Below are 25,676 nucleotides of genomic sequence, written 5' to 3' on the forward strand. Positions count from 1 at the left end.
GGGTGGAGTCCGGAGAAAGGATGTGGTCTCAAGAACAAAAAGGAGGGCAGGGAGGGGCTGTCAGGACCGCTCAGAGCTTACAGGATCCCAAGATACTTATTTGCCCGGTTTGTGGCACATTCCGGACTTTGACTTAGAGTCTGCATCCTGGTGAAGCCCACCCGAGGATGTCTAGGACCTCGCAACAGCAGTCCCCAAAACTACAATACCCAACATGCCTGTACAGTGAGGGGCTGGAGTCTTTTGGGGGCGGGTCCTAAAAAATTGAATTTTCCCAATGGGACCAGAGCAGGGGCGTGTCTCAACAGAGAATTGGCTGGGACAGCTTGGCAGGGCGGAGCCAGCCATCTGGCTGGCGCCGCGGGACAGGCGTCTGCAGCAGAGTCCAGGGTACGTTGCTGAACCTGCCTGGGCTCCTGGGCTGCGGCTCCTCCCGTCGGTCTGCCGGTCTCTACTGCATCTGCCGGGTCCCGACCAAACTAACACGAAACTGCGCCGGAACGGCGGGCCGGACTGAGAGGTGGGTATGAGGATCTCGGGGCCACTCTAGGAGTCCGGGGAAGGGGGTGTGAAACCTGGATGTCTGAACAGGGATTCTGAAACTCCCAGGTCCGGGAGCCCTAGCCAAATCACCGAGAACTCCAAAGACACATGGTTGAAGTTCTGAGACCCTGGGGAAAGAGTCTTGAAGAGACTCTATGGACTTGGAAGAGGCTTCTCGATCCCCAGAGACACTAATCTATAGGGAGCTGATACCTCGAGGAATCGTTCCCAGATCCTGACCCATCTCTCGCAGGGCCTTAACAATCCCCAGGTCTGAAAACCGTGTAGCATGAAGCCATGAGAAGGGTGGCAAGCAGTGGCAGGAATTTCTGAGCAGACAGTCCCGAGTATCACCTAGGTTTGGAACTAACAACACCCTTTCCCAACATGAGGAAGCACAACATGTCCACAATACTTAAGATTGAGCACTGGGGAGGGGTAGTTACCCCAGACAGACTAGGAGGTAAAGACTCTAGCAGTGCCTTGAACAGAAAGGGCCCTTCAAACTCCAACTAGTGCGCACTGGGACTCCCCCAGACCCATTCACCGGATGGGGTGACTCACACCAAGTGACTGTTGTAGAGAGGGAATGGATGATTTCGGGATGAATCAATGGAGGTGGGGGGTCCAGAGGCCATTTCAGTCACCATATTAGCAAAACATCTAGGTGTGCTAGACCATGGAGTCACAAATTCCAGAGACACTGGGGACTCCAGGAAGGAGTGATTTGGGCTAGAGAGTGGCACCAGATTTAGGATTCCATTTTGATGGTCAGTGATTGAACAAGAAGCAGCCTGGAGTCTTGGGCAGCATCTTGGAAGGGGACTTCAGAAGGCAGAAGTCACCAAGATTTGTGTTACGTTCTTCCTGCCCTTTGAGTCTGAGTTTTTCTGGCCCCCTGTGATGAATCTTTGACCATCTCCCATCCTCTCAGTTTGCCTGAAGTCCAGAGGTTGGGTGGGTCGGCTTCCCAAGGCCCTTCCAGTTGGGAAGTGAACTGTGGACAGGGAGAGAGGAACACCTGGCTCCCCAAGGTCAGGTCTGCTGACATCAGGGAGGGAAGGAGTCAAGACTGACATGCACAGAAGGCTGGCTCCAAGAGCTGCCAGACACAGGTAGCTCCCATACCTGTGGGAGTGATAGTCTTAGCAAGAATTGGATGTGGGCTCAGCCCACAGCCAGACGCCCAGCTTGTGGAGGTGGGTGGAGGGGCGGGCTCGGCGGCCCCTAGAGATGAGTGGGTATGACAGGTAACTAGAGACTGGCATGCACCCCCTGGTGGTAAGCATGGCTTGGTGGGCCTTGCTGAGTCCTCTTCTCCATCTAGGCCCAGGCCCTCCTTGTATGGGGCTTAGTCAGGATGTCAACTTAGACCACACGGCAGACTGGCAGCCAAGCTGGTAAGGCTGGAACAGAACACCTATTCTTGGTTTGGTGAGTTGGGTTTTTTTTTTTTTCCAGCAAAATACCCTAGGGCAGAGGACAGTTCCCAGCCAGGAGCCACATGTCAGGGTAGGATAGGAAAGAAATGAACGCTTATGGGCTAAAGAGGGCAACAGAGGCATAAACCCTAGGGGACCGAGATTTCTACAAAATCTCCAGCAATCTAACTCATGTCTGCCTTTTGCAGAATTCTGAGTGCCACCAGGACCTGGAGGGAGCTGATATACTGAAGGAACTAGGGGCCAGCAAGATGGCAGACGAGGCTTTAGCTGGGCTGGATGAAGGAGCCCTCCGAAAACTGGTAATAAGTAGCTCTATTACTGTACTGTGGGGTGGTCAACCAAGGGATGTAGGTCACTTCTTATGTACTTGTCAGTACATAAGGAGGGGGAGGGGTTTGGAGGAGAGGCTCAGGGAATAGTGCCAGGTTGGTTCCATTTGGCTGCTCCAGAGGCCCTTGTGGCATGTTCCTGACCATGTTAGGTTCTGAGACCTGGTCCCTACCCACCCCCAACTGTCATCTCCTGTTTAAACAGTAACTGCTGGGACTCACCCATGGGCTGCTACAGGTGTGGGAAGGCTGGATCTGCCTCTCCCTAGCAGCATGGGCACTGCCCACTCCTGGAGGCCTGCCCAATGATAATGGGCAGCAATGAGCAACAAACCAGAGAACAACTGCTGGGTGCTGAGCACAGTATCTTACAGAACAGCCACAGATGCTGCAAGCTCCCGCACCCGCATACTGCACCTCTGTGTGGGGAAACCACATACCCAAACGCTCCAGGCTAAAAGCTTTATCAGGGTCCAAACTCCAGAGGGGAGTCTTGGGATACCCAGAGTCATGGGAAAGACTAGAAGAACCCGGAGATAGGCTGTGGGTCCTTACGGGTTCTGTGATGTCTGGTCTGTCATTTTCTACTTTAAGCTTTGGCTTCTTGTAAAAGAAAAGGGGTGGTGTGTGTGGGGGGGTGTAATACAAAATATAGGTTGCTAGCGTTAGAAAGGGGTGAATTGATATGGACCTGACTTTGGGAATAGAGACTGGATTGGTCCACTCCACTCTTGTTTACCAACGTCTTCCTCCTCCCATATACACAGAGGCAGTGGGCCGACACAACAGAGCAGTAATACGCATCCACCAGCAAGGCCTTGCAGTAGGCCATGGGGAGAGGGGCCACAGCCCCACCAACCAGACCCTGCTCTCTGTCAAGGGCAAAAAATATATGCTTTCTCTACAAGTGACCCATACCACCACCAATCCTTTCCCCTAGAGGCAGAGGCTTGAGCCACTTGGTCTAATTGCCTTGACCTCTCCTATGAGGTTGGCCTGTGTGTCCTTGGGCAAGAACCTTAACCTCATCCTGCACCACTGCCAAGGGCAGCTACTCCAGGCTCTCTGCTGCCAGGAGATGGGATTGGCTCTCCAAAGATGCCCACCGGTCACCTTCACCGTCCCTCAAGTCAGAGTCTTCATGTTTTCCATAGGAAAAGTCACGCTGAGTGTTCACGCACTCCCAGGGTATTCTCCAACCATCAGACCCCTTTCATGCAAGGCTTGGAAGCTGGGAAACGTGCTGTTAGAGGAGAAACATAAGTGCAAGGTTTGGAAGCTGGGAAACGTGTTGTTAGAAACAGAAGCAGTAGTTGCCGGACGCACTTCCTCCCAGCCCCGGGCCTGGGAGCAAAGGACAAGCGAGACCCAACCCTGTCTCGGCTCCACAGCCCCAGGCCCACCCCAGCCCCGGGCTTCACCGCGCCCGTGTGCGCCATTGCTGTGCCTGGAGCTGTGAGGGTCCCACCCTCCGGCTTCGTGGCAGGAACGGGGGCGTCCCGGGCCCGGCTCCTCCCCGTGGGGCCCGGCCTTATATGGGAAAGCTGTGCCCAGCTGACTGGGGGAGCCGCAGTTGCTTCCGGTCCCGCTCCCGCACATTCCTGAGGACGGGGTGGTGGGCTGCGCGGGACAGGGGCACCTAAGGACAGGCACGCTGCCTGTGCCCCCTGCCACGTGTCTGCACGTCTGCCACCTCCTGTCCGGGTGACCTAGGGAAGCAGCTTAGGTGCTGTGAACCTCCCTTCCTTTGCAGATGGGACGTTAAAGCCGGCGGTGGCGGAGGGTTTCCTGCCTGGCTCCTAGCTGCGGCGCCCGGCTGGAGACTGGGTGGGTGGGGCGTGGGTGAGCCCTGTGCCGGTGGCTGCAGCCTGCGGGCTTTTAGCGCCCCCTGGCGAGGCATTTCCCCAATTGCTATCAACACAGCGGGCAGCTCTGGTCTGGGATTGAGGGAAGAACTACAGGAGAATCACTTTTTGTGCAGGAGAGCCTGAAGCTAGGAACGTTGGGTTGAATAGATGCCCCCAGCAGCCGGAATAGAAAGCACCCGAACCTCAGTCCCCTCCCCCTCCATCCTCCCACCGGAGGAGGAAGCACCCTCTTTCCTCCCAGGAGAATTTCACTAGGCAATTTCGGAAACCATCCCCTTCCCCCTGGCGGACAATAGTTCTTTGTATTTCCTTCCCTCCCTCTTGCAGTCCCCTCCACACATAGTGGGGGTGACTGAGAGGGTGAGGAACTCTAGACACAGTAGAAACACTGTGGTCTGACCTTTGGTGTTTGAGAGGGTGAGGAACACAGGACACAGCAGGGACACTTGTCAGAGCTTTGCCCACAGTCCCAAAAGGAAGGATGCCAGGGAGTGGCCAGCAGAGTGAGGCCCAGCCACCCCCTTCCACTTAGAGAATTCATTAAGAGGATCCCCAGTTTCCAAATGGAGACACTGAGGTACCCAGGGGTTGTAGAAATGGCCAAGTTCCTATCTTGTATTTTTTTTTTCCCTGGGGGTTGGAAATGAGGACCCATGAGACAAAGTCATTGTATCTCTGGATCTTTACCCTCCGGACCAGTCTGGACCAGCTGTCTCCTCAGGCCAACAATCTCCAAATGTTCTGTGGGAAGTGAGCATAGATCTCTTGGTTATAATAAGGTTTCCTTCGACTTTGACATTTCTAGAGCAGGCTAGAGGGGGCTCTGGTACAGGGCCTCAAAGTTCCCCACCATGACAGAGAACCCTCAACACCACAGCTATCTTGTCTCAGGCAAGCCTTGCAGGCAGAGACCTAGGTCTAAACTCTCAAATTATTAACCATAAACAAGACACTCAATTCCCACTTATCAGATAAAAATGATGTATCAAAGTAATGTATCAAGAGTAGGTCTGGATGGGACCATCAGTTAATTAAAAGCCTTAGCTCCTCTTCCGAAAGTCCCAGCACTCGGTAACTCTGGCTCCAGGGACCTGATGCCCTCTTCTGGCCTCCACAGTCACCCACGTGCACATGGCATCCACTCATACAGACACATGCAAACACATGAATAAAACTAAACCTTAAAGGGAGGACGGTAGAGGCTGGCTGAGATGGTGTGTCCGTCCCTTAACTCCAAGCACTTGGAAGGCAGAGGCAGACGGATCTCTGGGTTCCAGGCCAGGATGGTCTACAGAGTGAGTTCCAGAACAGCATGGGCTACACAGAGAAATGCTGTCTCAAAAAAAAACAAGCAAATGGCAAATGGGATTTAGTGCTGGGTCTGACACTTCGGGTCACTCTCTAGGGGTCCAGCCCTTCCCACCCTGGGTCTTGACTTCTTCCATGGTGGCTAGGACTAGGCCATAGTCAGTAAAATGGGAAAAGTAACTCACTGCCAAGCAGGGAGCTAGGCTTCTGCCTCAGATTCCCTATCTCACATCTTTCCCAGCAGGGCCCTGCTACTCTGACTAGGTAGATCACCAGGGGACTTCAGCTACCTGAATCAGCCTTCTCGTTCCTTGGACTCTTGTTGGTAGCTCAGAGAAGGGTGACACACTCTTTCTGCTCTGGCTCCCTGGTCTAAAGGGTTAATGAAAGCCCCCGGAGAGCAGATGTCCAGTCCCACAAAGGAGTACCTGGCTACTTGGCACCTGGCTTGGGTCGGTGGCTGCAGGTTGTGCACTCACAGAAGGTGGCCCTCGGCACCACACTGCACAGTGGGCTTCTCAGAATCTTTGGTGTCATGAGCGAGGTCGCCCCTAAAAATCCTGAGTGGGAGACAGGCACGTGGAAGGCTTAGGGTGGAGAGACTGGAAACAAGCCATCCATTGTGCCCCTGGCAGAACTGTGGGCAGTTGGTGCCAGTCCTTTGCCCCTGACAGAATGCCTACCCCTTACTCCCACCTACATTGCAGCTGGAGGTCACCGCAGATCTGGCAGAACGGCGGCGGATCCGCTCAGCCATCCGGGAGCTGCAGCGACAGGAGCTGGAACGAGAAGAGGAGGCTCTGGCGTCCAAACGTTTCCGTGCTGAGCGGCAAGACAACAAGGAGAACTGGCTACAGTGAGTGGCAGAGGGGACTTGGGTTTTCGAGTGCAGATGTGCCAAGGATCAGCTCATACTGAGGCAGGTGTGTCTGTGAGCCGTGAGCATTGGAATGCACGGGGCTATGTGTGGGTAGGGAGCCAGTACCAGCTGTGGCTGTGCAGTGTGGGTAACTTGTGCCTGTGTCCAGGGATGTGTAGATGGATGGATGGATAGATGGATGCCAGGCATGTGTGGATAGATGGATGGATGGATGGATAGAGATATTGACATATATTGATATTGATGCTTGCTCAGAGGTTCTACATAGATAGCTCCATGTCTCTCTGCCAGTGTTCAGGCCTCAGACCCTGACCCTTTCCTTGAGCCCACATCCTCCAGACCCTGTCATTCAATGGTGGTCACACTCACTATGTCTCTGCAGCTCTCAACAGCGAGAAGCTGAACAGCAGGCCGCCCTCGCACGATTGGCAGGGAGACTGGAGTCCATGAATGATGTCGAGGAGTTGACCACACTGGTAAGGCTCAGGGCAGGCAAGGGATGGGTGAAGACCTACCTGGATTCCGGCTTGCAACCCCTGTGGCCCGTCTGTCACCCACAGCTTCGGAGTGCTGGTGAATACGAGGAACGCAAGCTAATCAGAGCCGCCATCCGCCGAGTGCGAGCTCAGGAGATTAAGGGTAGGTGCCTGCCCTCTGAAGACTCACCCTTGCCCTACATCTCATATCTCACATCACTTCCTGACACTTGCCTTGCCCTGTCCTTCCAGCTGCCACCTTGGCTGGGAGACTGTGCAGTAGACTTCCCAGTAGTGGCCCTCGAGAGGACAGCAGGAGGCAGGCAGCACACACATTGGATCCTGGTAAGGTAAGGAGTATGGGCATGAAGGGAGGACCACCCAGCGGCTGGTGCATCCTGATGCCAGTAATTCAGGGCATAGTACCTGTGTGCCTTTGCTCTGCCGTCATTCAATTGGGAGCTGACCCCTGGCCAGTGTTTGAGGAAACCCCAGGGCTCATTTGTTATACTTAGGCAACTCCAGCTGTATGCCTTCCACTTCAGACCTTCAACTCTGATTTTTCTCTCAAAGCTAGCTTTCAAGTTGTTGTTCCTTTGCTCATGCTATTCTCATGTTTACACTGGCGTCTCTTACCTCCACCCCTACCCCTACCCCTACCCCCAGCCTGTGCTCAGCAGTCAGAAGGATCATCTCCTGGAAATGCAAATCTAGTCCTGGTACCGCCCTTGCTTAAACACATCCCATGCTGTCCCTTACCTTCCAGACAGCTGGCATCCTTACCTTGGCTCTCCAGGGAGTGCCTGTCAGGCCCCTGCTACGTAGTGCTCAGTGTCCTCTCTATTTTTCAGATAGCATGAGAATTTAAGAACATACCGTTTCCACTGATGGCCAGCAGAGTACGCTAGCTGCCTAGTCCTGCACAACTGTACTTCTGTCTGATTAGCTAGATTGAAGCTAGAGTTCTGGGTTGGAGGGTCCTTTAGGAATGGGAATCCCCAGCAAATTTCCTGTTATGGCCAACCACTGGCATTAGACTCTGGTCCTTGCTAAACCACCTTTGGCACTGATCAGCCTTCCTTATGCAGGTGTGCCCGTGGGAAGCCATGCCCAGCCCCTCTGCTTTGCATGGCCTGCTCTGTCAGCTTGGTCCTCTGTGGGTGAGGGTAGCATTCAAAGTCAGAGAAACCTTGGTTGCATCCTGTGTGTCCTCTGCAGGTGCCAGAGCCAGAACAGCAGGAACAGCAGACAGAAGTACTCGAGCCAACCCCAACCCCAGAGGACACCAGCCAGGATGTGACCACAGTGACACTCCTGCTGAGGGCCCCGCCTGGGGGCAGGCCCAGCTCACCTGCTTCCCCCCACAGTTCACCCACCAGTGCCTCTCCAGAGCCTCTGCTGGAGCCTGCTGGAGCCCAGTGTCCTGCTGTGGAGGCTCCAGTCAGCTCTGAGCCACTTCCACACCCTTCAGAAGCTCCTAGCCCCGAGCCCCCCATGTCGCCGGTACCCTCCAGCTCTCGGGGGCGGGTCATCAGCAAGGTGAGTTGGGCGAGAGGTGGGGATGCCAGGCAGGTGAGTTCCTTGGCCCGAGAGCCCCTTCCTATGTGGTGTTTCTCTTTGCAGCCCCTGCCTGGCCCCACGGAGCCCTCGGATACCTTGGACTCCACCAGCGGCTTCTCCAGCACTAAGAGAGCAGGTAAGGAGCCCTGTTACAGGTTACCCCAGGCTTCTGCTTTCTCCTGTCCTGTCCCATCTCTCCCCTTCCCCTGCCTGTAGGATGGGTTCTAATGCTTCTCTAGCCTTCTCAGGGCCAGGCAGTCCCTGACACTGCCCGCCACAGCCCCTGAGGTGTTCCGCCCCTGGCCAGGCCCACTCCTGCCACCCATGGCCAGAGGCCTTCCTACAGCCTTGAAAGGCAACAGACCTCAGACACATTCTTCTCCCCAATAAGGGAGTGCACCCATCACCCAGCTGGATCTATGGGCAGGACTGGTGGCGGCGGGGGGGGGGGGGAAGGGGGGGTCCCTTAGTCTCATCAGTAGAGAGAATCTGGACACCTTTCTCTGGCCCTAACTTACTTCTGGCCCCTAAGAGTGCCCACGTCACCCCGGGGTCAGTGCAGGAGAGAAAGGAGGTCCTTGTAGGAGAGTTGCAGCTGAGTGGGCACACCCTCGGCAGTGGGTGTGGTAAGGAGGCTACGGAGGTGTTGAGGAGAGGTGAGTGGCGTGAACACCACCCCACCATCCACTTTCCTTTCCTCTCCCCCCATCCCCCTTATGGCTACCACATACTTACCAACCTGCCAGACCCAGCTGAAATGAAACCCTGCCAACGTTCACTATCTGTGCTCAGTCCCCGACAACCAACCCCAAATCGAGGTACTGTTTGTTTTTTTTAACCATCCCTAGGTTCTGAGCAGCCCCTATCCCACCCAGCCACTGACAGCTTTCTTGTCTCCTCCAGAGCCAACCCCACTTGCAGGACCGTCCCAGTTCCGTCGAGTTGGCTCTGTGAGAGACAGAGTCCAAAAGTTCACATCTGATTCTCCCGTGGCTGCCAGGCTCCAGGATGGCCCACCCCGAACAGCCCTTGCTTCACCGACCCCCACAAGGCTCACAGGCCCTTCCCTCATCAGCACCACCCCTGCCTCCTCCTCCTCCTCCAGCAACTCCTCCTCTCCGAGTCCCAGTGACACTTCCTCCCACAAGAAGCAGAGAGAACTTGCTCATTCCCTGGCTGAGCTTCAGAGCTGCCCTCAAGAGGAGGGCCCTGGGGGGCGGGGCTTGGCTCTCAGGTCCCTTGAAAACAGAGCAGGGGGGCCCAAGCCCTGCTCAGAAGAGCCCAGTACCCCACCGCCCGTGGCCGTTGGCACTGGGGAGCCAGGGGGCAATATGAAGACTACGTTTACCATTGAGATCAAGGATGGCCGTGGTCAGGCCTCCACAGGCCGGGTGCTGCTGCCCACAGGCAACCAGAGAGCAGGTAGGCTTCTCACTGCTGGGGTGGAGTGCTTGCACCCCCAACTCCTGGTTCTGCTCGTGCGGCAGGTGCTGCAGCCAGTGTCCAGGGTGTGGCTCACCATGACTGGCACTGCCTACACTCCACCTGGCCCCAACAGCATCCCTCTCCCCTCCAGAATTGACTTTGGGATTGCGGGCACCCCCAACCCTTCTCAGCACCAGCAGTGGGGGCAAGAACACCATCACCCACATCAGCAACCCTGGGACTGTGACCCGACTGGGCAGTGTCACTCACGTCACTACCTTCAGCCATGCCTCCCCTGGTAACCGAGGAGGCTGCAACTTTAAGGTGAGCCTCTCCACAATCCACCAGCCTCATTGTTCACCATCTCCAGGGACAGCTTACAGGTGTAGGCGGGCTTTCTCTACGGTGCATACAAAGAAACTGAGGCCAGAGAGACTAATAGTCCATCCACAGTTGGTGACATGGCTGAGACTGATCTAAGACTGATCCATGCTATGCTACCCAGAGGTGTAGGTGACGTCATTCTTCCCATATGCTGGTCTTTTGTTGCTTAGTTTTGTTTGATGTCGAGTCTCTTGTATCCTGGGTTGGCACGGATCTAAGTATATAGCCAGAGCTGACCTTGAACTCCGTGATCGTCCAGCCTCTACTTCCTGGGTGCTGGCATTGCAGACTCGAGCCACCGTGCCTGGATCCACTTGCTAATCTTTGATCCTGGCACCTAAGTTGAGCAGCTCACTCTTAATGAACAAGTGTGAAGGCCGCAGCTCACAGACAGTGTGGTGGTAGGGGCTTTGGCCCTCTTCCTACGGCAGTCTCTGCCATATATACCCCCATTCCCACCCCACGCTGAACATCAGCCCCAACGTGTGGATCAGATCCCACGCTAATCCAAGCTCAGCCTAGTCCATTAGGAGATTGTTGATTAGCATCTTTGCCATGGAGGCGGGGCAGAGCCACTGATGAAGACAGGCAGGTAGGGGGCACTGGGCAAGCGAGGCATCAGCCTAGCAGGTGCCATGGGAACTGAATCCGAGGCATTCCTTCTATTATTCATTCCCAAGCTCAGGATCAACTGGTTGGGAGCTCAGCTGGGAAAGAGATTCCCTGTGGGCTGCCCAGGTAATGTCCTTTGTGCTGTATGAAAGGCGGAATGGGACTTTGACTGAGGTGAGGTGGTCAGATGGTCCGCTTTGGGCCTTCAGAGGGGTAACAGGATGAGAATGTGAACAAGATCAGCCTTCTGGCAACAAAGCAGGACCCAATAGGTTGGGGTGGCTGTCGTGAGGGGCCCTTGTGGTGAATGGAGACTTGGCTCTGGCCCTAACTCACCTGTCTCCCCATCTGAGGAGAACAGATGTGTCTGTAATGCACTTGTGCAGAGTCCAGGGTTGGATTGGACACACTGGCTGGGCTAGAGGACATGTCTGTCAGGGACAAACCCCCATTCCAACAGATAGCTTAAAGTCCCATCTTCCTGGGCCTTCATTGTCTTGACTTGTTCAAGGCTTTCTAAAATAATGGGACACGAGAGCAGATATATGCAGGAGTCCAGCAAATAGAAGTGTCACAGCTGATATACCTGGACTAAGAAATCCATGCCCTGCTCCCTCCATTTCTCCACCTATCGGGCTCTGGCCTCAGTAATCCTTGAGCCATGCAACAGGCTGTCCGCCTGTCTGAACAGGCTACCCATCCCCCTCCATCCCCTCCGCAGAGGAGCCCAGAATAGGTTTCTATTTGAGCAGTTGCTCCAGCTGGCTGGTGGCAGGCTGGGAGGCCAGCAGGGGCGGGGCAGGCTCACTGCCCTTGCCTGCGCCCTCAGACCAGCTGCGAAGCTGCCAGCATAGACAGCGGCCCCTGCTACTGTCCCACCATCGTACCCCAAAGAGCCCCCACTAGCAGTATGCCCGGAGTGCCAGGGCCTGGGCCTGAGATGGCTGCAGCCTTTGAGGAACAGTTGAGCCAGGCATTACAAGAGCTGCAGACGGTGGCTGAAGCAGGCCGGTCAGCCGTGACCCAGGCAGCCGATGCAGCTCTGGCCACTGTAGAGCCAGTGGCTCAGGCAGCCGAAGAGCTTCGAGCAGAGACGGCAGCTCTGAGCCGTCGGCTCGATGCACTGACCAGGCAGGTGGAGGTGCTGAGCCTACGGCTGGGTGTTCCGCTTGTGCCCGACCTGGAGTCTGAGCTAGAGCCCAGCGAACTGTTGCTGGCTGCTGCCGACCCCGAGGCCCTCTTCCAGGCAGCTGAGGATGCTGGGACCCCCGTGGCCCACCCGCCTGCCTTTAGCACCCGCCGCAGCTCTTCTGGGGGCCCTTCTCGAAGGAGCAGTCTCGTAAGTCAGCCTGTGGGAGGGAATTGATTTGAGCCCGGCTCTGCTGAGTGTCTGTTGATGTACCAGCGCTGCCTCGGCCTCAGTTTACTTCACTGTACAGAGTGGTACAGTGTATAGTGAGGTATCTCTAAGGCTGTCCCTCTAAGATTGGGACAAGAAAGTGCCAGGCTCTTGCCCTGGCAGCTGTCCTGCAGCCTCAACCAGGCCAAGCCTCTCCAAAACAGCTGCCACCTTGGCTCTCCTTACCCTCCTGACAGGCAGAGGCCGTGGGGGGTGGGAGGGTGCTGTAGTATCTGAGCTGGGCCTTGGCTTCAGGGGAAAAGGCAGGAGGGAGATCCCCTGGGGGAGATAGGCCAGAGCAGGATGCTCCTTAGACAGTGGGTCCCATCAAGGAAGGGAAGTTGGATAGCCCTTCGAGGGGTCTTGGCTTGGGTAGCCCCAGTCACACACCTTATTAGGAACCCTTGGGATCTGGTCCAGTGACTTGGCAATCAAGACTTGGGATCTGCTGCCTAGGAGGAAACTAGAAATGAAAGATCAGAAAGAACTCAGCCTCAGGATTGAAACCACTGTGCTCAGCCTGCAGGCCACATGGCACTCACAGAGGACCTATGGGAGAGTCGTTCAGCTGCCCTAGCCTCAGTTTCCCCTATCCCTAACAGAGACAGTAAAATCCTTAGTGCTTATACAGATACTATTTTCTACTGCATGAAAGCCACTGTTACTGCTGCTGCCAATTTGTATTAGGATGATTCTGGATATGTGAGAAACTCTATTCACGGCTTCCGGTTTCACTACGGTAGGCCTGAAACCAACATGGCCAACCTACATTAGCAGGCCTGGCAGGCTGCTGGCGTTATCTTTAATGCTATGCCAGCAGCCCCAGGATATAATCCTCTTCCACCCAGGTTTCACCCACATCCCTGTGTAAACCCTACACCCTCTCCACACTCTGTAGATGGAGCCAGATCCTGCAGAGCCCCCCTCCACCACAGTGGAAGCAGCTAATGGCGCAGAGCAGGCTCGAGTGGACAAAGGCCCAGAGGGGCGGAGTCCCCTGAGTGCAGAGGAGCTGACGGCCATTGAGGATGAAGGAGTCCTGGACAAGATGGTATGTTAGTTAGCTCTGGTAGGCTGGGGGCTGGCAGAGGGTCGGGATCGGCAGGCCCCTGGTATGCAGCAACCGCTCTGTCTACAGCTGGACCAGACTACAAACTTTGAGGAGAGGAAGCTCATCCGGGCTGCACTGCGTGAGCTCCGACAAAGAAAGAGAGGTAGAGAGCCAGCTGCCCTCCTAGGTGTAGCCACTCCATTCCTCAGCTGCTGCCCTCATCCCGGAGTCCTCCCGTGGACACTCCAGCCGAGCAGTTGTCCATTCACATGACCTCCCCTCAAGCCGGGTGCTCCTGGTCTCCTTGCCCTGTGTTGGCCCCCTCAGCCTTTCTCACCCTGCATCTAACTGCTATCTACTGTCCAGCGTGGCTTGCTTGAATCCAGATAATCCTCCCAGTTGCTCGTCCTCCTGCTGAGACCCCGTTAGTCTCTGTCCCTGGGTGTGGCTACATCCCTTTTCCTACAGCTTCTTAGCATTTCTGTCCCTCATGCCTCTGGATTTACTTCTGAAACAGTTGTTCTCTGAGAACAGTGACTCCCCAGCTGGCAGTCAGACGTCTGCTCAGCCTTGACATGCACTCTCCCACTGGGTTGCATGTGTCCTGATGTCCCTTTTCGTCACCTGCTTGCTTTCTCTGCAGACCCAGTTAACTTTCCTCCCCAGCCTCTCTCCAGTGTCCCTTGCCTGGGTCTGATCGCTCCTCCTGATACCTCCACCCACTCTCTGGGTTTAGATGTTCCTTCTTCCAGTTGTTCCTGTCCTTCTAGGACTAGTTTGAAGGTCCACCTCTCAGCTGCTCTGTCCACCCAGCTCTTTTCCCTCGGGACTCACCTTCTTATTCCCATAGAAACCTGTCTTGCTTGGATCCAGACGCCCCTTTGACAGCAGGTGTTCTGTGTCCCCTCTTTCATCTGCCTACTCAGTCACCCTCAACACACACTCAGCTCTGGGCAAGTTGTGGTTGTCCCCTCCCCCCCACATCCATCCCTAGAGAGGCACTGGTTTCCTGTGTCATTGGTGTTTCTAACAAGCTGCCTCCACTCCATCCCGTGTGCCCCTTGTGTCTATGCATGTGTGCTGTGTGGCGCTGGGCTGCCCTCCTGGACGTGCATGGGGCATCCCTGGCTCAGACCAGAGGGACAAGGAACGAGAACGGAGGCTACGGGAGGCACGGGCCCGGCCGGGCGAGAGCCGAAGCAACGTGGCCACGGAGACCACCACCAGGCACAGCCAGCGGGCGGCTGATGGCTCTGCTGTCAGCACAGTTACCAAAACCGAGCGCCTCGTCCACTCCAGTAAGGGGCTGAGCAGGGTTTGGGGCTTGTGGTGAGCTCAGTGTGAGCCCCTGTTCCTTTCACACACTTCTTTGCCCCATCTCCTATCCTTCCAGATGATGGCACTCAGACAGCCCGCACCACCACAGTGGAGTCGAGTTTCATGAGGCGCTTGGAGAGTAAGGCCACCTGCTCCCTCCTGTGCCTGCCTGCCTGCTCACCTCCTGTGCCTGCTCACCTCCTGAAACACTCTGTGTCTTCCACTGATCCTTCACTTTCTCTTCTCCACTGTGGCTATCATCATCCCTCCTCATGCCCAGCCCAGGCCCTCACTGCACTCCCTTTTCCACAGATGGCAGCAGCAGCAGCACCACCACCACGGTCCAAACCAAGACCTTTTCCTCTTCCTCTTCCTCGTCCAAAAAGATGGGCAGGTGAGCATGGGGCAGTGCCTCTGGGGACCTCACTGCATACCCATTCTGCAGAAAGGCAGACTGACAGACTGAGAGAATGAGCGTGCAGTTGTGATCTCTCTGGATCCTCAGCCGCACCATAGGGTTGGGGTGGAAGATGCTTGTGGAGACCAGACACATGCTGAGAGTCTCACACTGAGCCTTAGACCCACCTGCCACTGCTTGCTGGCACTTCGGACATCTGCAAACCATTTCTGGGTCACAGAGCAGGCTGCTGACTTGAGGCACTTGTGAGGGATGGGTCCACCCCAAGGTACAGAGGATAGCAGGCAGAAAGCCAATCACTGGAAGTTCCAGGAGCTCTCAATGACCTGTATGCGAAGTCCAGCCCTGAAGCAGTGTCCGCTGAAATCCTATAAAGAGACCTTAATTTCCTCACCGTCACTGGAAAGAGTGTGGGTTCCTCTCACCCTTGTGAAGTTTGTTTCCTCATTTATTCATCTTGTTGGGATCTTCTGTTTTGTTTTGTTTGAGTTACTGGGTATTAGAACCTACGACCTCATGTGTGCCAAGCAAGCACTGCACTGCTGAGCTACGTGCATGGCCCTCTTTCCACTTTTTTACTCTGAAGTGAGATCTCTCCCTAAATTGCTGCTTGTTAGTATTAAACTCCCTCTGTGGTCCAGCAAGCTTTGAACTTGCCTCAGCTACTAAGTATCTGGGATTCTAGGCCTGCATTTATTTGTTTGTTTGTTTGTTTTTGTAGTTTTGCAGGGTGGGGAGAGAGGTACATGGTGGAGTCTCACTCTATGTCCCAGGCTGGTTTTGAACTTGTGATCCTGCAGCCTTAACCTCCAGAGTTTTGGGATTACAAGGACCCCACCAACACATCAAGGTTCCTTGTAATTTTTAAATAGTGGAGTAGGAAGACTGGGATGTAGCTTGTTGGGGAGCATTTGGTTGGCACACAGGAGACTCTGGATTCCTTCCCCAGCACTAGATGTAATCAAAGAACACAGTAAAGCCTTCAGAGGCCTGAGCTACTACTGTTCCTATTTTGTGCTCATTTTATTACTTTGTTTTGTTTTGGTTTTGCTTTGTTTTGTTTTAGGTCCTAAGAATCGAACCTAGGGCCTTGTGTTTCCTAGACAAGTTCTTTATCAATGAGCTACCTTTCATTTTATTATTGAGTCGGGAGGTTCTCGAACCTGCTGTCTTTCTGGTTCAGCTTCCCTAGTAGCTGGGATTACCAGCCTGGGCCACAAGTCCTGGAACTTGGAAATACAATACACCCCTGTAGAAAAGTCCTGGAGACCAAGCCTGGTCAAACAAGCATGGCTGCCGACATCCTGTATCTGTGCCTCTGTCTATCTATGTACTCCTCTGTAAGACAGGCATGACAAGGACACCCTCAATTCCCTCTAATCTCTTTTTTTATGTGTTAGTGGAAGTTCCTAGTGGTGTTTGATGCAGTATAAGACCTCTTCTAAACACTGCCCCGGAGCAGCCCCGGAGGACCCCATGCAGCTGTGGCTCTGTTCCTCCACAAGTTTCAGTGTTTCCAACACCAACAACATCAAGCTAACCATCCTGGTCTGCTGCCAAGAGAGAGGACCCACTCTTCCTTCAACCATAACATTCATTTTGTCACCCTCCACTCCAGTATCTTCGACCGAGAGGACCAGACCAGCTCACGTCCTGGCAGCCTGGCAGCCCTTGAAAAACGCCAGGCAGAGAAGAAGAAAGAGTTAATGAAAGCACAGAGTCTGCCCAAGACTTCAGCATCCCAAGCACGCAAGGCCATGATTGAGAAGCTAGAGAAAGAAGGCTCTGCAGGGTCAGTGGTAGAGGGTGTTGGGGATAGGGCCTGAAGCTCAGTGGATGGAGCCAGAGAGATGGGAGAAGCAGGGTATCAATGTGACAGAAAGGTTGAATGTCATGGTAGACCAGACCAGGGGTCCAAAGGGTATGCTGGCCCATTAGTGGCATCTTGTGACCCTCTTCCCCACACCACAGTGGTCCTGGCACACCCCGTACAGCTGTACAGCGTTCTACCAGCTTCGGAGTCCCCAACGCCAATAGCATCAAGCAGATGTTGCTGGACTGGTGCCGAGCCAAGACCCGCGGCTACGAGGTGAGCCCAGTGGAACGCCTCAGTTTGGCGCCCTCTTCTGAGAATTATTTGGCAGCTATCACAGCTCTGACAGGAAGCATGAAAAACATTCTCAGATGGGAAGGCGAAGTCTCAGAGAGACCCCATGGCCTGCTCTGGCTCCCTTGGGTTGGTGGGCATAACTCAGGGTCAGGGCCTCAGTGTTCCAGTGTTCCACCAAGTAAACTTCTGTAAGGGAGGGAGTGGCTGGAACATGACCATAGCCTCAGTTGAGTGGCACTGGGCTTCTCAGAAGCCCCTCCCCCCCCCCAAAAAAATCACCGCTTAGGGGGTTAATGAGGCCAGTTGGAAGAAGCTCATGTTTTAACTACTCACCTACTATCTAGCCTTGAACAGACAAGGTCTGTCTGAGCCCAATTGCCCTAGGACTGCAATGCCAAAATGTGGGGGAGGGGTGGACAGCAACCATGGGAAAGTTGCTCCCAGCGTCCTGACTGGTGTGCTTCTGCCTCCCAAAGCACGTGGACATCCAGAACTTCTCCTCCAGCTGGAGTGATGGGATGGCCTTCTGTGCCCTGGTGCACAATTTCTTCCCTGAGGCTTTTGACTATGGGCAGCTGAGCCCACAAAACCGACGCCAGAACTTTGAAATGGCCTTCTCATCCGCTGAGTAAGTATGGGTCCCGTTCTCCCCGTGTCAGCTGGGCTCAGCAGCCCTGAGACCCCGTGGAAGTGGCCAGTTGTACAGTGGGTCTGCAGACGAGACCCCCTTCCCCAGAGAGCTTCCATCCACCTCCACCCACCTGTTGCTGAGTGTGCCGGGTGCCTACCGGAAGGAAGGAGCATCAGGCCCGCCTACCAGCCCAGGCTAAAATCCATCAGGTGGCCCTGTCCATAACCTTTCCCTCCTCCATCTGCCCTTGTTCCTCCTCTCTCCACTTCTCTGTCCTGCTCTCCTCCCACCATTACCAGAGCTTCCTGCTCCCACGGGCTCCCAGCTGGAGATTCCAAAAGGAGGCTCCTGGCCCAGGCACCGTGCCCGAGTGACCTATATACGCCTATATAGGACATCGAAAGCCCTCCACTTTGGAATCGTTGCCCCTTCTGCACACTGCACCCAGGCACCCTCCTCCTCCGTCTTTCTTTCCTTCCCTTCCCTTTCTGGTTCCCTCCAGGATTTCTCCTCCTCCTCCTCCTCCTCTCCCTCCCCCACTCCTCTCACGCCTCCCTCACCCCCTCTCCCTGGGGCACAGCCCTCCTCTCCAACCTCGGCACCAGTGCCGTTGACCCCCCTACCCCCGCGTTCCCGCTTGCCCAAAGAGTTCTCTGCACCTGTGACTGGTTTGCCCCCCCCACCCTTGTCTGCACCGCGCACCATTAGTGATGGGTAGTGAGCGGCACGTCCTCCACTGGGAGGGGGCATGCGGGAGGCTGGCAGACTGCGGCACCGAGAACATTAACTGAACTCATGTCTCTGTATGTGTATGTGTGTGTGTCTCTGTCCTCCCTTCTCTCTTGGCCTCTCTTCCCTCCTTCCTCCACCGGGCCCCACTCCCTGCCCCTTCCTGGCCCCTCCCCTCCCCAGGACCCATGCGGACTGCCCGCAGCTCCTGGATACAGAGGACATGGTGCGGCTTCGAGAGCCAGACTGGAAGTGCGTGTACACGTACATCCAGGAGTTCTACCGCTGTCTGGTCCAGAAGGGGCTGGTAAAAACCAAAAAGTCCTAACCCCTGCTTGGGGCCCCACGGTGAGAAATGTCGCCTCTCCCACCTGTCTCATTTCACCGGAATCTGCTCATCAATGCATTGAGAGGGATAAGGGGAAAGTGTGAACAGCAGGAGAGGCTTAGAAAGCCCAGAGGAGACAGGCAAGACCCTCGGTGACACGAGGGTATGGTGACAGGGAGGAAGACTGACAGGGAGCCCAGGAGAACCCAGGCTCAGCCCAGGATGGCAAGCTATAAAAAGGAGAAAACTAATCTAGGGTCTGAATAGTTCAGACTGAGGGAGGAAAAGGAGCAGCAGGCACAGGAACAGACCCTTGAGCAAGGCCAGAGATTAGAGAGATGGAGAAGACAGCTTAGCCTGGAAGGAAAAGAACCTGACGAGGTTGAAGGGAGGGAGCACAGTTTGAGTTTGAGCATCATTGTGAGGACCCAGGAGCCAAAGGTTATCCAAAATGGGAGAGATGTGCTCAGACTAGGACTCCAAAACAATCCTTGGGAGAAACTTGAGATGTTCAAGATGGAACGGCATCAGAAGTAGAGGTCCAGAAGGGACAGTGTGGTGCATGCTTGCAGCCCCCCCACGCAGGGGCCTAAAGCTAAAGAATCACAATGTAAGGTCAACCTGGCAACAGCAAAACCCGGTCTTAAAAACAAACAAACTAGAAAGGCAGGCTCCCTGATCTGGTTTGAAAAAGAGAGGGTCAAGGCGCCACTCAAACTCAGAATGTGACACATGGGGAGCTGGTGGCATCTTTCTCTAAAGTGAGGAGCCTGGGAACAGGACCAGTTCAACAGGAAGATGTTTCTGGCTGGATTCCCCCAAGCCATATGGCTTTTCTCTCTGCTCACATCACCTCGGGGCCACAGTGAAGAATTCTGATCTGACCTGGTTTTCCTATTACAGATAAGGAGCTAAGAGAGCAGAGTGAGGCCAGGGTCTCCATTTACTTGTTCTTTTTCCAGACCCACCGCTATAATCCCACCGATTTGGTAGACAGAGGTAGGTGGGAGGTGAGGGTAGGATCACAGAAGAGGGAGGAGTCTCATCCAGCATCCGTGAGCACAGGTAGAAAGATAAGTAAAGACAGAGGTCCAAAGGGAGAAAGGAATTGCTGGAGGAAATGTGATTCTGCATGGATGGAGTCAGCAAGGATGCACAGGGTGCTCTCCTGGGTCAGGGGCCCTGGGGGAAGGAACTCATGTGCGCACACACTCAGAGGTTCAGGTGTGAAAAACAGGCTTGGTACTGTCTCTAGGTCATATATGGACTTAGCTCCTGCTCAGCAGGCCACTGGAAAGAGAAAAGCTTTGCTTAGGGTTGCTCTAGCCCAGTAGGAAAGTGTGACTCAGCTACTTGCTGTTGCTTTAGTTGCCTGGTGTTTGGCTTGTCACTTGGGTAGCCTGAACCATATACCCCAGTATAAACAATGGCTTTATAAGGTCTCCAGGGAAGGCACCACGGGCAGGAGGGAGCTTCAGACTTGGGAGGGAGGCTGGGATCCCTGCACAGATAGCTACAGTTGGAAGATGCTCCAGAGAGAGTCTGCCTCTTCACCACGGTACAGCTGGATAAACAACCCCAAATGTGGTGTGAGGATGACCTGAAGGGCACATAGCCTGTCAACAGTAGTGCCAGGTACCTGTCACTTATTCTGAGTACTTCCAAGGTCTCCAGTGAGGTTGGGAATGTCTAATGGTGGAGTGGGGCTATAGTAGGGTCATAGAAGAGTCTTACCCAGCATCCATGAGTGATCGTTAAAACAGAGACTGAGGACATGTTCTGCTTCCCAACATCACCAGAGGCTGAGATAGGAGGCTCACAGGTTCAAGGCTTGCCTGGACTACAGAATGATCAAGACTAGCCCCAGCAATTTATTGAGACCCTAATCTCAAAAAGCAGAGAGCCAGGATGGTAACTCAGTGGGAGAGAGCGCCTTGGATTTAACCTCCAGTACCACAAAATGCAAAAAATAGTCATAGATGAGCTGGGAGTAGACCCCAGTCCAACCACAATCCTAGCTGTGACCATGAAGGTACCAGAAGGGAAGTGGTCTTGGGTTATCTCATGCCTAGGAACAGCAGTAATCTGCTTGTTTTCCCTGCCAAAGTAAGCTTTGAGCAGTGGTGATGAGGAGCCGGTATAAACAGGAGACAACCAGTCTTAGTTAGGGGCAAGAGGGAAACAGGCTGAGCTTGTACCCCATCTTAAAGCTGTAGGGGTAAGGTTCCCACAGAAGGGAAAGGGGAGCTCCAGGCAGTTGCCAACACCCACGGCTGAGGGCCTGTGTCTCATACCAGGTTCTATCTGGCTTTAAACAAACCGCTGAGTTGGTTTCCTGAATCAAGTGTAGCACTCGTGGATAATCAGAAGGGTGGTTGCACCATGAGCTCAGGGCAGGCTACAGACAACCCAGCTGATATGATCAGGGTCCTCACCTGCCTTCCTATCTCCACCCAATGCAGATGATAAGGGTTAAAGAACCACTCCAGGAATACTGCCCTAGGAGGAAGTGGGTCACTGGGGAATCCTGATGGTAGAATAACACTAGCCAAAGGGGAAGGCTCCCAGGGGTTGAATGGCCCAGCTGAGACTCTACCAACAGGGATACAGGAGGTGGGCTCTCCAGAGAGCAGTTGGGTTCTAGAGCCAGAACCTGCCTGTCTAGGGTGAGGCATGGCTCACTCCCCAACCCCTCAAATTCTACCTACTTAGCCTATGGGCAGGGTGGCCCCGGGTTCGGTTGTGGGTTTCCCTTCCTGGAAAGCCTTTTCGATCGATGGACAGTCTGGAGTTTGTGAAAAGACGAGCAGAGCAGGCTGCGACAAAGACCTTGGGGTAGAGGGACACAGCAAGAAGCAGGCTGGCACTGACAATTCCTGTGCCCCTCCCCCCCCCCCTTGCAGGATGCTGGTGGACTGTGTACCCTTGGTGGAGGTGGAGGACATGATGATCATGGGCAAAAAGCCCGACCCCAAGTGCGTCTTCACCTATGTGCAATCGCTGTATAACCACCTGCGGCGCCATGAGCTGCGCTTGCGCGGCAAGAATGTCTAGCCATTCTGCTCACACCGCCTGCGCCGCGGGCTGCTGTCCCCACGCCCCCAGCAACGGCCCCTCCCAGTGTGCCTGCCCACCGCTGCCCCGTCTGTCAAAACACCTCTTCTCCCTTGTACACACGCAGCGTTTTGATAAATTATTGGTTTTCAACGATCCTGACTTCTCTCTGCTGTCTTGGGGAGATGGCATTAGACTGAATTATCCCCAAGTGCCTCCCCCCCCCCATTCCTGTAGCCAGGCAGTGGGAGGAGTCACCCGAGGATGTCAGGAACTCCTATTTGATCTCCCACACCATCTACTCGCTGCAATTAAGAAGAGACTCCGCGTGAAGGAAGAAGATTTAGTAGAGCTGGGGAGAGGAAAGGGAGGATTGAGATCCCCCCCCCCACACACACACACCCCATTTCCGTTGCTTTGGAGACTGGCGTCGGCCCTCAGCAAGGGAGATGCTCCCGGGATACTGAGCGCTTCATTCTGTCTCCGGGGCGCTGGCAGGGGGGTCCCAGCTCCACCGTGGCTCGGGGCTACAGGTCGGCGTGCTCTGAAACTTCCTCGGGGGGCTTAGCGGGCGCCCACAGGTACTCGGGGGGCACCTGAGCTTCCGGCGCCGACTTGCGGTAGAAGCCGAGCTCCTGTACCAGCGCATTGATCTCGTCCCGGGTCATTTGGCTGAGTGGGATTCGCTAAGACGGAGAAAGGGCGGGATCAGCACTTAGCCACTGTCGTGGAGCCCCTCCCGCCAATGCCTCACCTCTAGTTCCTGGTAATTTCGGCTTAACAGCACGAGTTCGGGGTCTGCCCCAGGGAGGTGCTTCATCACCAGGTTGTGGCTGTAGGAGATGTTAAGGAGGTGGGAGGGGGAGCAGAGGCAGAGAGATGTGACCCCCAACACCTTTTAGCTGATCACTTACTTTAAGCCTAGGTGGGGACCCAATCCTCATCACTGTGAGATTAGGGTTCAAAGAAATAAGGGGCCCTTCTCTCCACTAGTAAGCTCTCTTCTCTCCTTAATTTTGGACTTCCTCAGAATCCTCCGGAGAGTTAATATCAGCCTCTTTGGTAGACGAACATCATTTTCTATCTTTGAAAAATATTGAGGCTTCTCCCAGGTGCCTTCCCTACACCCCCCCCCCCCCCAGACAGGAAAAGGATACTACAGTTGAATGTCCTCGGTGACAAAGGCCTTCACCTGGGGAGGAACCACAGCATTAGAGAACAGGGCCTCAGACCCTATAGACATGGACAATGAGGCCCAGTCAGGTCATATACCAAGACAGGTCCAGTCTCCTGCCTCACAGTACAGGGATTCCCACCAGGCCCCCAGTCAGTGACCAGTGCTCCTTATTCCCTAAGAGGGACCCCTTCCTTCAAACTCACCTCCTTTAGGCGATTCAACTGTCATCCTCCACAGGTCTGGAGAGAGAGAGAAATGCGATAATAAACCAGGAGTCCTTCACAGGCTAGCTATACAGCCAAGACCATGCCGTCCTTTACACTGAATTGGGTCAGGCAGTGATCGTAAAGAGAAGCATCAAGGTGTGGCAGTAAAGTCCTGTGAGCAAGGAGACCCTGTACAGGTTGGGAAGCTCAGGCCTAGAGCCACAGGTAAAGAATGGGGTTGAGAAACCCGCCATGGGTCTCTGTCTGCATGTTATTGATAGCTGACCAATGCCCAGGAGACATGGGTTACAGCATTCTCCCTGTTGTCGGAGTAGAATTCTAACCCTGGCCTTTGGCCCTTGAGACCTTGTGGGAAAGTCGGACTAGAAGAGAACAGCTCAGAACTACCCTAAGGGCCCTGTTAGAGGCACCTGCCATCTGGTCCCTACCCCACCCCATGCAGAGGCAGCCCTGCCAGCCACCTGTGGTCCAGCTTCAGGAACCATCTGGCTGATCTTCCCTAACTTGGGAGGATGGATGGTCCTTCTCTATTCCTGATGGGAGGCCGCAGCCCAACAGGAAGTCCAGACCTCCCTATTTCAGGCCTCCCTTACACTTCCTTTTGTTAACTTTTTTTAAATTAAAAATAAACCAGCTAAGGCCCATGAAGAGTCTGCAAACATAGGAATCACTTAGGAAGAGTCCAGGGGAGTCCTTTGGCCTGCAGGTGGTGGTGGTCCAAGGCGGCTGTGGAGTGTTGGTATCTCATTTCCCTATCCTCTCCTCCAGCTCCAGCAGAGTACAGTGAGGGGAGAAGCTTAGGTCTTTTTCTCCCCACCAGAAGAAAAGAGATTCTGGAATGCTAGGCACTAAGTCTGGGTGGGGGGAGAAATAATGGGGAAAGGTGAGGTTATCCATAGAGAAGAGAGAAGTTGGGTTCTAAGGGGCCAGTTTTAGAAAAATCATAGCCTGAAAAAGAGGGGACTGGGTGTCCAGAGGCCCATGGTAGGGCCAAGCCTGGAGCAGAGCAAGGGTTCAGAGTGCCAGGCCACAAGGACGAGGCTTCTTACTTCCACAGTAGATGATGTTCATCCTGCGACTGGGAAATAAAAGGAATGATTCCCGGGCCATGCAGAAGGGAAAGGGGGGGTGGGGTGGGAATTCTGGTATTCCTGAGGCCAGAGCGGACTGTATTCTTGGGATAAGAGGCAGCAGGGTTGTGGAACTGTTGTACTAAGGTTGAGAAAAGGCGCACTCACCTCCACCCGTCCCCTGGCCAGGCCTCGAAGACGGTTCCAATCCGGTCGGTAGGTGGTGGTGGAGGTGGCTGGAGCCACAAGGGCTGCAAGAAGCAGCAGCAGCGACGGCGGCGACAGTAGGATGCTCATCTGTGCCTGGCTGGAGACGTTCCGCAGGCTGCACCCAAACTCGGCCGCTGCGCCACGTCTGGCCCGCAGGATGGCCCCGCCCAAGCCAAAGGCTCCGCCCAGCCATAAACCACGCCTCCAGGGCTAGAAACAGCCCCACTGACATCCCACCCAAATCGCCCAGCCCCAAATTGCCTCCCACTAACCCCCATCCCTGTCCCAGCTACTGTCTGGTCCTCCAGACTTCATGTTCCCAGTTCTCACAATCTCCATATTGCATTTGCCCACTAAGTGTGAAACACTCCCGCAGGATGCCAGGAGACAGCACTACTTTGCGTCACCAGAGGGCGCAGGCGGTTCGCAGATGGACCCCAGGATTTCTGGGTCAGAGTTAAGGAAGCAGGAACCTAGGAGATCTCCTTTATACGCTTTTGATGTCTTTGAACAAAATTCCGATCAAAGCTTCAATTCCCCAAAGCACACGTTGTAAGAGAGGACCGTAACCTACGCCCCGCTCAAGAAAGCTCAGATCCTGAGTTTTATCCCTGAAACCTAAAAAAAAAAAAAAAAAAAAAAAAAAGTGAAAGAAAAACACCAGTTCCCACAAGTTGTGCTCTGTCCTCCACAGGCGTCCCCAATGGCTCACCATGGCATGTCCGTGCCTGTACAGGCACACGCGGTGAACACACACATATAATAATAATATAAATTCTTACAAAGGAATATTACCTATCCTTTTTTACCTGGAAAAGGCTGGAAGGGTTAATATACATAATGCATCTCATTAGAACAGTATCTGGTCAGAGATGGTACACACCAATCTCCTACTGTCCTTGAACTCAAAGCAATACTCCACACTCAACCTCCTGAGGGCTAGGGTTATTAGGACAGACTCTGGCTGTGTTGCCTTCCATTATTAGCTCTTCCCCTTCCTCATCACAACTGCCCCCTCCAGCAATGAACTCCGTTTTGCAGATTAGGAACTGTTTCAGAAATGTAAAAAGCCGGGCGTGGTGGCGCACGCCTTTAATCCCAGCACTCGGGAGGCAGAGGCAGGCG

The 25,676-nt window shown here is 54.4% G+C and overlaps 2 protein-coding genes across 10 annotated transcripts; one reads left to right on the forward strand and one right to left on the reverse strand.

The window, feature by feature from the left end:
* Positions 1-372: 372 nt before the first annotated feature.
* Smtn (smoothelin) lies at positions 373-22,023 on the forward strand. Of its 9 annotated transcripts, none has more exons than XM_029483739.2 (21): positions 373-520; positions 1,871-1,977; positions 2,174-2,287; positions 6,201-6,349; positions 6,756-6,849; positions 6,934-7,012; positions 7,102-7,199; positions 8,068-8,388; positions 8,473-8,545; positions 9,156-9,227; positions 9,313-9,831; positions 9,986-10,158; positions 13,128-13,280; positions 13,368-13,443; positions 14,414-14,578; positions 14,674-14,736; positions 14,910-14,991; positions 16,634-16,807; positions 16,987-17,104; positions 17,602-17,753; positions 21,717-22,023. In XM_029483739.2, the coding sequence occupies exons 3-21, from the start codon at positions 2,237-2,239 to the stop codon at positions 21,865-21,867; spliced, it is 2,763 nt and encodes a 920-aa protein (XP_029339599.1). In that variant the 5' UTR covers positions 373-520; positions 1,871-1,977; positions 2,174-2,236; the 3' UTR covers positions 21,868-22,023. The 9 variants fall into 9 exon arrangements, with proteins under 9 accessions (XP_029339599.1, XP_029339598.1, XP_085685286.1 ...); XM_029483738.2 differs by having other exon boundaries at positions 1,871-1,943; XM_085829160.1 differs by lacking the exon at positions 1,871-1,977 and adding an exon at positions 12,077-12,169.
* A 173-nt stretch (positions 22,024-22,196) lies between these two features.
* On the reverse strand, positions 22,197-24,747 carry Selenom (selenoprotein M). The gene is made up of 5 exons (XM_021178115.3): positions 24,510-24,747; positions 23,248-23,283; positions 23,025-23,059; positions 22,622-22,700; positions 22,197-22,553 (listed from the first exon to the last, which is right to left on the reverse strand). Exons 1-5 carry the CDS (start codon positions 24,636-24,638, stop codon positions 22,395-22,397), a joined length of 438 nt encoding a protein of 145 aa, XP_021033774.1. The 5' UTR covers positions 24,639-24,747; the 3' UTR covers positions 22,197-22,394.
* Between the last annotated feature and the right edge of the window lie 929 nt (positions 24,748-25,676).

Source organism: Mus caroli, unplaced genomic scaffold (assembly GCF_978045245.1).
Source record: "Mus caroli unplaced genomic scaffold, Mus_caroli_1 scaffold_13, whole genome shotgun sequence".
NCBI lineage: Eukaryota > Metazoa > Chordata > Mammalia > Rodentia > Muridae > Mus > Mus caroli.